The sequence below is a fragment of the Penaeus chinensis genome, chromosome 28 (genome assembly GCF_019202785.1).
Source record: "Penaeus chinensis breed Huanghai No. 1 chromosome 28, ASM1920278v2, whole genome shotgun sequence".
Classification (NCBI taxonomy): Eukaryota; Metazoa; Arthropoda; class Malacostraca; order Decapoda; family Penaeidae; genus Penaeus; species Penaeus chinensis.
In genome coordinates, this window is record NC_061846.1 from 9,238,717 (window position 1) to 9,251,216 (window position 12,500).

Consider the following 12,500-nt stretch of genomic DNA (forward strand, 5'->3'; position numbering starts at 1 on the left):
GAGGTACGTGAATGATCAAAATATATTATTACCATCTTCTCACTTGAGCCTCCCTGTCAATGAACAAAATAAGAAAATCATGTCAATAACTCAAGTAAAGCATGAATAAGGGTCCTTCACATTCTCCCCACTTCCAATGGCGGACAGGGACACATCTCTCTTCTTGAGGAACATCGCAAATTATTCTGACATGCTGATGGTGAATGACCAGTAAATGTATGAGATACGATGAAATGAAATGTGATGAATGATGTGTATAGCACAAAGACATTCATGGTAAATGCCAAGATATATATATTCTATAGAAAGAAAACATGCAAACACTCACATATCCTCATATCTGAAAATGAGACAATAAAGTTATAAGATAAAAGTCTCTCATTGTTGGGTCTTGGTCATCATTCAATTCTGAGTTGAGTTGTAACTACAGACTAAAGTCCCATCTACAATGAGGAATACTCAAGTTTTCACACTTTTTAACATAACATCATTCTAACTCTGACCTCGATAATCACCTGTTACACGTGACGAGCATCAGCGGCCACTGTGACTGGAGCTGGAAGATGGAGTATGAATATCATGTCTACATGATACATTACATGGCAAGTCTAGTATGGCTAAATAAAGGAAACATTGATTAAGTGGGGCAGCTTCAGTCACTATGGACCAGAGCTCACAAAGCTAGGAGTAACACTGTAAAGCTTTGCTCACATAACAGCATCTTACAAAAAGGTAACAGCTGTCACATCAACAGCTGTGGGACTGGAGGGGTCACGCATCAGGTCACACAGACACATGGGGCATGCTGGGCTAAGCACCATTTCAGCCATGTTAAATGTGGCTTATATCCCCCCGGTAAAGTCACGGGGAAGTTAAACCGCTCTTCAACTCAGATGACAGTAATCTAAAAAGAGATCATAAGGGATCCAACGGTACTTTGCAAAACCAGACTAACATGAGCCAGCAGATTTTAAATTTGTGTAACAATAGCAATAACACAACTCTACTATAAACATACATGACAGGTTCTAATGTACTGCATGTAATCAATATTTTGGACATGAATCACTCTTTCACTGGAAGTATGGAGTAGACATGTTGTTGCCCAGGTACCCACAGCATGCCCGGTATCACACCTGAGGAGAGCTGACCCACATGGCAAGAAACAAACAAAGCAACACAGGTGTAGACAACCACCTTGAAACACTGTCTGGACAGATGAAAGTTATATGAGTGAGCTACACATTGTTTTATATCACATAATCTTTTTTTTAATTTCCTTATTATATATATATATGTACACTTGTGAGTTGTACCAGTGCCTGCAAAACCCATTACCAGTCACTGGATGAAAGCTCTGAAACTTCACTGCACAACACATGAAGTTTAGGTTCCAATATTGCAAGAAGACACATTATAGTATTGACTTACAAGTCTGTGAACATGTCCTCACCACATAACTATATTTTCTCTGATGAAACAACTCATAACCTTGCGGTTAATGCCTCTCCATCTCTGGCAGAGGATATTAGGGAAGAAATTCATCACAGACTGACCCATTCCCGGGAAAACATGCCACATCCCTCTTTGCCTTCTTGTTCCTTTGCTTTATCATCCAATCCATCCTTATTCCATAAACAGATCTTTTGTTTCTTGCTTTTTCTACAACCAATACATTTTTCTCTTTCAACCAGACTCCATGTTGTGATCAGAAGGGCAGTGAATACTTGTAGAATTGTACCTTTCCAAGTAAACTATACATGGTTCTGGGGTTCTGCAAGGTAGCTGGAGGGAGCTTAGCACTTCAACTGTCACAACAACACACCACTTTTAATTATGCTATAACTACTATATCACTCATTTCCATTAAACTCTTTTCTGGCTTTAATAAAGTCCTCTTACAGTGATGGATAACAGTATAGTATAATATATGATTCCACAAGGCCAGTCTACAGCAGCTGATTAAGTGTTAATCAGAGATCATTCTGACTGCCACATTGTCCAACTTTCACACAGGCAATTTCACTGCCACTTTACTGGATTTATTCAGTCTGGTGGTGGCAATATGCCAAGCCTGTCCACATGAGTGAGTCCACATGATCTAAGAAAAGGAAGACCCACAGTGCACTTTGGAAACTGGCCACACTTTTCCTTGGGAGACAAACCCAGGTCGCATGAGGTGCCAGCCAATAGGGTACACTAGCAGATAGGGCATTCAAGTGACTGGAGGATTGCAGAAGTGGCTGTTGGTAACGGATGGAGCCACACTAGGAGGTGGTGATGCTGGGAAGTGTCCTGGGATCTGTGACGCACTAGAGGATGGCGCAGGAGGCTGAGCAGCAGCTGGAGGTTCCACCCTTGCTCTTCTGCCGCTGGTCTGGAAATAAAGATGACATCAATTTTTCTGAACAGCATTTATTTATATTTTTCCTTTTTGCTTATACAAACAGCATAGTTTGATATAATCATTTAGTATACAAGTGGCTAAAGAGAAAATGGCCAAATCATATTTCTCCTCTCCACTGGAGTTATTTGATCACCAGCAGATTTTTAACAATAAAAAAAAATAAGGAAATAAAAATAATACACTGAAAAGAAACATGTTAATCCATTCTCTCCTAATCTCAAATCTCTTTTTTTTTCAATCTCCTCTACAAATCACGCACCATACAATAATTTCAATCCTTTACCTTGCGAATTGGGCTCGGGCAGGTTCTCTCTGGGGACGAGATGCATGACACAGGTCTTGCCTGTGGGGAGGCCCAGTGCCCCTAGCGTCACATTGCCATGCAGAAACCTCCCTTGGTAGATCAGGCGCAGGATTTCAGCTTTACTCACGCTTTCATCTGCCCATTCTGAAAAGCAATAATAAAGTTAGAGTGATGGTTCATTCAGGTTTTAATCTTGTGCACCCTAATGCTTTTTTGTTTTTCTTTCTTTCTTTAGTTCTTTTGTTTTTACTTTTACCTTTATCAGAATCATTGGAACATTAATTTCTGTTTTACTCTTGCAATAACATTTTCTAATAGCACTGTAAGCAATAACAAAAACTTTAGATGATTTGAAGTAAAACCTAGGTTTCATTGAACAGATGAAGTAACATAGAATGAAAAAAGTGCCCTAAATATCCTATTTAGTTATACAAAGGTAAGTCAACAAGTTTATTGTGTGTTCATATGTACAGACACAAAAGAAAAAGAATGAAGATATGGTTTAAATAGCTTCTCTCTTTCTCTCTCACTCAATTATACATCATTTTACCTACCACTCTTCACTTAATCACTCCTTCTCAATCCCCTACTCACCTTCAGGCCAGTTATCGAAGACAAACTGAGCAATGTCACCAGCAGACTCGCTGGGACTGAAGAGGAATTCTTTCGTCTTCCCGCTCACCAGGATGAGGCGGAGGTTGATCTGTAAAGGAGAAAATAAAGAGATAAAATAAAATTGCTATACAACATAAATAGACTGCAAAGGGCAATGAAGCATGTGTTCAGGAAATGCAAAGCAATTTGCTAGAAGACACCAATATTTAAGCTGCAACTCTGGGATGAAATAATACAGAACTGCAGCTTTTTCTTCCTTCTCTCTTTTTTTTGAGGGGAGTGCATTCCTCCTCCCCCCTGGGTTCTGCCATGTTAATCAGTTTGCGCGGCCATGCAGGATCTCTTGAATTAGAGCCTGTGACCTTCCAAATCATATACTACAAAGGTTAAAGAGGCCTCAGTAACAACAGTCAAAAATATCCCTCTCCTGTGCTTTGTGGGCTTGGCAGGAGGAAGAGGGGGAGGGATAGCAAGAGCACGAGAGAAAGATAAAGAAAGAAAGAAAGAAAGAAAGAGAAAATGATATCTGATTAAACCCTTTACCCAGCCCCTAAACCAAAAATGTATTCACTCAAGTCATCTCAGTTTTCAAACCACCATCAACTCACCCAAATCAGATAATCCACTTCCTCAGCCACTAATCCATATTTAAACTCACTCACACACCCACCCACTCACAGTCAGCTAAGCAAGGCAATATCTATTCATCACTCACTTATTCATTCACCCACTACTTCCCATCCTCCTTCCCTCCCTCCCTCCATCACCCACCGACTCGCTTATCTAACTCACTCCCGCAGCCACCCACTCACTCACCCGCCACCTTACTCCCTCACCCACCCACTCATCTACCCACCGCACTTCCTTACTCCCCCACCCACCCACCCCCACTTCCTTACTCCCTCACCCACCCACCCCACTTCCTTACTCCCCCACCCACCCCACTTCCTTACTCCCCCACCCACCCACTCCCCCCACCCACCCCACTTCCTTACTCTCCCACCCACCCACTCACCCACCCACCCCACTTCCTTAATCCCCCACCCCCCCACTCCCCCACCCACCCCACTTCCTCCCCCACCCAACACCCACCGCCTCCTGTCCCCGCCGAGGCCGCCGGACAGTGTGCGGGGAAACCGTTACTGCGAGGCTCATGGCCGCTCTTCTGTTTTTTCCTTCTTATCCCATTCGTGTCGTGAACGCGTGTGGTAGTTTTTTTTTTTCTGTTGCATGTGCATATCTAATTTAATTTTCCATCCCATCTTCGATACGTTCGTTCTTTCTTTCTTTCTTTTTCTCCCTTTCTTTCTCTTTCTAGATTTTGTGTCACTCTTTCTCTTTCTAGATTTTGTGTCACTCTTTCTCTTTCTCTCTCTTTCTCTTTCTCTTTCTCTTTCACTCTATCTCTCTCTCTCTCTATCTCTCTCTCTCTCTCTCTCTCTCTCTCTCTCTCTCTCTCTCTCTCTCTCTCTCTCTCTCTCTCTCTCTCTCTCTCTCTCTATCTCTATCTCTATCTCTATCTCTATCTCTATCTCTATCTCTATCTCTATCTCTCTCTCTCTCTCTCTCTCTCTCTCTCTCTCTCTCTCTCTCTCTCTCTCTCTCTCTCTCTCTCTCTCTCTCTCTCTCTATCTCTATCTCTATCTCTATCTCTATCTCTATCTCTCTCTCTCTCTCTCTCTCTCTCTCTCTCTCTCTCTCTCTCTCTCTCACACACACACGCAACACTCACATTCCTACCTCCTCACTCTCACACTCACTCACACTCACACTTTCTTACACTCAATCATTCACTCATTCTCTCCCTCTCTCCCTCTCTTCCCTCGCCTCCATTTTCTCCTTCCTCCGCCCCTCGTGCCTCCGCTCCGACGTCGTTTTTCTTAAGACTTATCTCCCCGGCCTTGCACATTAAGCTGTGCGTCACCATATATCAGACCTTTTTTTCCTCTCGGGTAATGGCTTTACAGCGTGCATGTCATGTGCCGCTAATTACTTTAAAAAATCCCCACAGCTGCCCTTTTCTAACGATAAGGGATGACGGTGATAAAGACAGATATATCGACCGATCGCTTCAGCGATAAGCCAAAGAATTTCTAATCCTTTTTAATCAATCGCTTGTGAACAAGGGACTGATCGAACGCACGCACGCAAACACACACACACAAATAAATAATAATAATTATAATAATAATAATAATAATAAAATTATAATAACAACAATAATATACAGCCAACCCATCGCCATTCCTTGTGACAGTACGTGCAAGAATCGACAGCAGGAAAATCGAAGGCCAACGCAAACCGAGGACCGAACAAAGACGAACAAATATCCCTCAAGGTTGTAGTTCGATTTGAACACATGGACAAACAACTCAAGGCATACGAACAAGGTTTGGAAGTGCACGATGCATACGCACTGTAAACACAATGCAAATTCTTAATCTCTCTCTCTCTCTCTCTCTCTCTCTCTCTCTCTCTCTCTCTCTCTCTCTCTCTCTCTCTCTCTCTCTCTCTCTCTCTCTCTCTCTCTCTCTCTCTCTCTCTCAATTCCTACCTGCTCCACTGCATTTAATTTGACACTGCAACATTTAGTTTAATACTGCAGTGAGCAGGGATATGCATTCCCGACACCAATATACAAAACAGTCAATGCTGTAACTAAATGGATTTCGTTAGGAAGGGGAAAGGAATGGTGGAGAATGAGGATAGGAGAGAGGGAGGGGTGGAGGGGGGAAAGAGAAAGAAAGAGAAAGACAAAGACAAAGACAAAGACAAAGACAAAGACAAAAACAAAGAGAAAGAGAAAGAGAAAGAAAGAGAGAGAGAGCCAGCCGGAACCTTGGCCATGCACCCCCATCGGCCACCGCCCCGAGACCGAGACCGAGACCAGAAGCTGCGACTCACGACTCAATCAAGACGCGAGATATCCCCGCAAACACGGAATCAATAAGTGATCAAACACGGCCTCCTCATCCCCGGCCACACAAACACCCTCCGATTCCCTCCCCTCCCCCTTCCCCCTCCCCTCCCCTCCCCTCCCCTCCCCTCGCACCCCCAATTCATCACCCGCCCGCCTCCCCCTCGCGCCTTCGTTCTATTCTCCTCTCTCTTCTCTATCCTCTCCACTTCCCTCTCCCTCCTTTTCATCCCATTCCTTTCCATCCTTCGTTCCTACACCCTCCCCTTCCCCTCCCTCACCCCCTTCCTCTCCCTCTCCCTCTCCCTCTCTCCCTCTCTCCCTTCCTTCTCTTCTCCCCCAATCCTCCCCCTCACACCAAACCGAACCCCCGAATCTCTGGCCAAGTGGCAAGGCCTATCCAAGCACCCTCGGCCACGCTTTAAAGGACTCCTCCTCCCCTTTTCTTTACTGCCCCTTGCCGTTTCCTTTTTCCCTTTCCCCTTCTCCTTCTACTTCTCTTTCTTCGATTTATTATTACTTTTCCTTCATCTCCATCTCCAACTCCTACTCACACACCCTTTGAAGAAGAAGAAGAAGATGATGAAGAGGTAGAAGAAGAAGAGAGAAAGAAGAAAAGAAGGAAAGAAAGAAAGGACGAAAAGAAAACGGGAAGAAAAAAAAAACAAAAAAAAAAAGAAAAGAAAAAGAAAAAGAAAAAGAAAAAGAAATGAAAAAGAAAAGAAAACAAAAAGAAAAAGAAGAAGCCTCTACTCCCCCGCCCGCTCCCGCTACTTCGCCGCTACAGAATCTACTCCTCACTAAGACTAACCTCGAGGGCTTTCGAGGAGGTCTTGAGCCTCAAGGAAGAAACGAGTCGGTAAGAAATGTGAGGCCAACAGAGAATGGATAAAAAGGGCGAAAGAGAATGGATAAAGAGGGCGACAGAGAACGGACAGAGAATGGATAAAGAAGACAGAGAATGGATAAAGAGGGCGACAGAGAATGGATAAAGAGGCGACAGAGAATGGACAGAGAATGAATAAAGAAGACAGAGAATGGATAAAGTGGGCGACAGAGAACGGACAGAGAATGGAAAAAGAGGGCGGCAGAGATTGGATAAAGAGGGCGACAGAGAAGGGATAAAAAGGGCGAGAGAAAAAGGATAAAGAGAGCGACAGAGAATGGACAACAGAGAGACCACGGAAATAGCAAAGGTAACTACAGCAGAAAATTAGCCAAAGGAGAATAAGAGGAACAGAAATAACTTGAAGAAAGTCAGTGAAAGGAAAAGACGAGGAAGAACAACAACAACGTACCTCTATATCCCAACGCAAATCAACCGAAAATCAGAAGAATTACACGAATAACCAAAACAAATATCAGACAATAAATGAAAGGGGAAATAAGCAAGAACAGGAAGAACAACGAGAAATAACAATAATCAAAATGTTACAAAATAAGGGAAAGAAAATGAAAATGAAATGAGAATAATAAAAAGAGAGAGAAACAAATCAAACAACAACAAAATGAAGAAGAACAGACCACTGAAACCATACAAAATTTGATTAAAAAAAGACAAATCGGGGAAGGGAGAGAAAGAGAAAGAGAGAGAGAGAGAGAGAGAGAGAGAGAGAGAGAAAGAAAGAGAGAGAGAGAGAGAGAGAGAGAGAGAGAGAGAGAGAGAGAGAGAGAGAGAGAGAGAGAGAGAGAGAGAGAGAGAGAGAGAGAGAGAGAGAGAGAGAGAGACAGAGAGAGAGAGAGACAGAGAGAGAGAGAGACAGAGAGAGAGAGAGACAGAGAGAGAGAGAGACAGAGAGAGAGAGAGAGAGAGAGAGAGAGAGAGAGAGAGAGAGAGAGAGAGAGAGAGAGAGAGAGAGAGAGAGAGAGAGAGAGAGAGAGAAAGCGCAAGCGAGCGCCCCGTGAATAGGCAGGCGACGGCGGACCAATCGATGACCCACTAACCAAGCGGCCCAACTACGCTCTCCCGGTAGGCCCAAGGGACTCGGCCAGGAGGGGGGGGGGGGAGGCGAATGGGGTGAGGAGAAGGAAGAGGAAAGGGGATACAAGGGTGGGGGGGTGAAAAGGGTATGGGGGGGAGGGGAAACGGAAAGGGTTGAGGGTGAATGGGGAGGAGAAGGAAGAGGAAGATGCAGAGGTGAGAGAACATAGGAATGAATGGCGGAGGATGGAAACTTGGAGAGGATGGGCGAGGGGATGGAATGATGGACGGAGGGTGAGGAAGATGATGGCAGGATGGGAAGAGGAGGGGGGGGGGTATAGGAGAATGAATGGGGGGGGGGGGTGACTGGAAGGATGGGGTGAGGGGAGGAAGGAAGGGTGGATGGGGGAGCAACGAGAGTGAGGGGAATGATGGATGGCTGGAGGAGGGACGAACAGAGGGGAGACTGAAGGGGGAGGGAAAGGAGGGAAAGGAGGACAAGGAGGGGAAAAGAGGGGAAACTGAGGCGCATTATAAGACGGAAGGAAGGACAGAGGAGATGGATTAAGACGATGGGGACAAATAATAAGAATTAAGAGGAAACAGAAGGGAACAAGAGAGACGAAGAGAATAACAGAGAGGAAAAGAGGGATGAGAAAAATAGGAGTCACAGAGGGAAGAAAGCGGTGAATTGGGAAGGAGGTATTAGGAGGTAAGTGAGAGACAGAGAAGAGGAAATATATATATACGTGCATGTGTGTGCGTGCGTGTGCGTGTGCGTGTGCGTGTGCGTGTGCGTGTGCGTACGCGTGTGCGTGTGCGTACGCGTGTGCGTGTGCGTGTGCGCGTGCTTGCGTGTGTGTGCGCGTGTGTAAAGGAAGATAATTATTCGAAAGATAAAGACGAAGGCGAAGGGAAGATAGGAAGGGAGGCGGACGACCCTCATCCGTTTTACACATGCAAAAATAGCCTGAAATTGACCTAACAAAGAACGAGAAAGGAAAAGAGAATAAATAAAATAAAAAAAAAGTTAGATTACCAATTTCAAAAAATATATAACATAAACAATTAGCAAACAAATAAAACCAGAAAGAAAAACAAACACGCAATAAACAGATACATAACAAAGAATAAACGAAAGACCAACCCTGACACACGTTTCATAAACGCTTTACAACGTCTGTAAAAAAAGATAAAGTCTTCATTCTGTATTTGATCAACTCATTTCCTTTCCATTATCCAACACCGTGAACAGAACACAGAGAAAATAAAATAAAATAAAATAAAAAGAAAAGAAAAGAAAAGACAGCTATAAAAAAAAAAATTCCTCCGATATTTCCCTACCCACAATAGAGTCGGCGAAGGGAAATATATACACAACAAGGGGGAAAAAATAATATGAAATTAATAGGCAAATGGCAACACTTGCCCCCTCCCCCCTCCCGCTGCCAGACGTCGCAAGATAACATAATAGACTCCTCAAAACCATGAATTACGTCCCATTACCTTGACACCAGACCAGCTAAGATGGGCGCGGGGAAGAGGAGAGAGGGGAGGGAGGAAGAGGGCAGAGGAATGGAAGGGAAGAGAGAGAGAGAGAGAGAGAGAGAGAGAGAGAGAGAGAGAGAGAGAGAGAGAGAGAGAGAGAGAGAGAGAGAGAGAGAGAGAGAGAGAGAGAGAGAGAAAGAGAAGAACGAGGAACGGAAGAGAGAGGGAAGAGCGAGGAACGGAAGAGAGAGAGGGAAGACCGAGGAACGGAAGAGAGAGAGGGAAGACCGAGGACCGAAAGAGAGAGAGGGAAGAGAGAGGGAAGACGAGGAACGGAAGGGAGAGAGGGAAGAGAGAGAGGGACGAGAGAAAGGGAAGAGCGAGGAAGAAAAGAGAGAGGGAAGAGCGAGGAAGAAAAGAGAGAGAGGGAAGACCGAGGAAGAAAAGAGAGAGAGGGAAGACCGAGGAAGAAAAGAGAGAGAGGGAAGACCGAGGAAGAAAAGAGAGAGAGGGAAGACCGAGGAAGAAAAGAGAGAGAGGGAAGACCGAGGAAGAAAAGAGAGAGAGGGAAGACCGAGGAAGAAAAGAGAGAGAGGGAAGACCGAGGAAGAAAAGAGAGAGAGGGAAGACCGAGGAAGAAAAGAGAGAGAGGGAAGACCGAGGAAGAAAAGAGAGAGAGGGAAGACCGAGGAAGAAAAGAAAGAGAGGGAAGACCGAGGAAGAAAAGAGAGAGAGGGAAGACCGAGGAAGAAAAGAGAGAGAGGGAAGACCGAGGAAGAAAAGAGAAAGAGGGAAGACCGAGGAAGAAAAGAGAGAGGGGGAAGACCGAGGAAGAAAAGAGAGAGAGGGAAGACCGAGGAAGAAAAGAGAGAGAGGGAAGACCGAGGAAGAAAAGAGAGAGAGGGAAGACCGAGGAAGAAAAGAGAAAGAGGGAAGACCGAGGAAGAAAAGAGAGAGAGGGAAGACCGAGGAAGAAAAGAGAGAGAGGGAAGACCGAGGAAGAAAAGAGAGAGAGGGAAGACCGAGGAAGAAAAGAGAGAGAGGGAAGACCGAGGAAGAAAAGAGAGAGAGGGAAGACCGAGGAAGAAAAGAGAGAGAGGGAAGACCGAGGACCGGAAGAGAGAGAGGGAAGACAGAGGAACAGAAGAGCGAAGGAAGGGCAAGGAACGGAGGAGAGAGAGGGAAGACCGAGGAAGGGAAGGGAGAGCGGAGAGTGAAGAAAGGGAAGAGCGAGAAGGGAAGAAAGAGCGGAGAGGGATGGGAAGAACGTGGAAGGGAGGAGAGGGAAGCCGTGAAGGAAATGACGGGGAAGGCGTGAAAGATGGGAGAAAGAGGGGAGAGAGGAGGGGGACGACCAGGGGTGGGAGGAAAACACAAATAGACGAAGAAAAGTAAATGCAAGGGAAAGAGAAAATCCGCAAAAAGTAAAACGGAAAAAAAAAAAAAAAAAAAAAAAAAATATATATATATATATATATATATATAAACGATGCTAAAGAAAAAAAACAAAAATAATAATAAACAGAAGAGTCTAAGACGAGACACAAAGAGAAATAAGGAGAACAAAGGAAGAACAGCCAACCACAAGCGAGGAAGAACGGGAGGGGAGAGAAAGGAAAAGGGAAAATTAAAGATTATCGGGCCGTCTTGAGAAACATGAAAACGGTAACAAAGTGAGAGCGGGAGAGGGGAGAGGGAAAAGCGGAGGGAAGGGGAGAAGGGAGAGGAGGATGGCAGAAAGGATAGGAGAGTAGAGGCTTAGAAAGAGGGGAAAGGGGAAAGAGGGGACAGGGGAAAGAGGGGACAGGGGAAAGAGGAGAAAGGGGAAAGAGGAGAAAGGGGAAAGAGGAGAAAGGGGAAAGAGGAGAAAGGGGAAAGAGGAGAAAGGGGAAAGAGGAGAAAGGGGAAAGAGGAGAAAGGGGAAAGAGGGGACAGGGGAAAGAGGAGAAAGGGGAAAGAGGAGAAAGGGGAAAGAGGAGAAAGGGGAAAGAGGAGAAAGGGGAAAGAGGAGAAAGGGGAAAGAGGAGAAAGGGGAAAGAGGAGAAATGGTGAGAGAGGAGAAGAGAAAGGGATAAGAAAAGGCGAGCGAAATGAGGGGAGAGGGGAGAGGGAAGAGGAGAGAGGAGAAGGGAGAAGAAGAAGCGAGATGAGGGGAGAGAGGAGAGGCGAAGGGAGAAGGAGAGGGGAGCGGGATGTAAGACGGAAGGTTCTGGAATTTATGGGATTACAGGGAAGAAACGAAGGCTGGAAGGGTGTGGGGAGGGAGGGAGATGGCAGGGGGGGAGGGGGCGAGGCAAGGGAAGTTACCGAGGTGAAGATGTGGAGGCATAACAGGGGGGAAATGATTTACGCGAAGGAGCTGGAGAAAAAGACGAAGGGAAGGGCGTAGAGGAAATGAAAACCAAATGAAGACGCCAGTGAGAAAGAGAAGGAAGAGCAGAACAAGGAACACGCGAGTAAAATAGGGCTACCCAAAAACAAAAATCTTGACAAACAACACACATAAACAAGCACTGGCCACTAAGAACCAAATAAGCGCATCAACCCAACATAAAGACAGGCAAGAGGAGCGCTACGAGCAAAGGTTTCAACGCGGCGTCCACGCTGACTAATGGCACGGGATGGGGGGGGGGGACATAGAGAGAGAGTGAGGGAGAGAGTGAGGGAGAGGGAGAGAGAGAGAGGGGGGGGGAGAGGGAGAGAGAGAGAGAGAGAGAGAGAGAGAGAGAGAGAGAGAGAGAGAGAGAGAGAGAGAGAGAGAGAGAGAGAGAGAGAGAGAGAGAGAGAGAGAGAGGGAGAGGGAGAGGGAGAGGGAGAGGGAGAGGGAGAGGGAGAGGGAGAGGGAGAG

The 12,500-nt window shown here is 45.5% G+C and overlaps 1 protein-coding gene across 2 annotated transcripts in view; it reads right to left on the bottom strand.

Moving 5' to 3' along the window:
- Positions 1-12,500, bottom strand: part of LOC125039832 (ubiquitin-like protein 3) — a 169,289-nt gene that overhangs the window by 1,081 nt on the left and 155,708 nt on the right. For both annotated transcript variants that reach the window (XM_047634139.1, XM_047634140.1), the window contains exons 2-4: positions 3,306-3,414; positions 2,691-2,855; positions 1-2,377 (exon numbers count right to left, since the gene is read on the bottom strand). The exon at positions 1-2,377 is cut by the window's left edge and continues 1,081 nt beyond it. In XM_047634139.1, the coding sequence (XP_047490095.1) occupies positions 2,313-2,377; positions 2,691-2,855; positions 3,306-3,414 (339 nt within the window). In that variant the 3' untranslated portion in view covers positions 1-2,312. The remainder of the gene's footprint in view (positions 2,378-2,690; positions 2,856-3,305; positions 3,415-12,500) is intronic.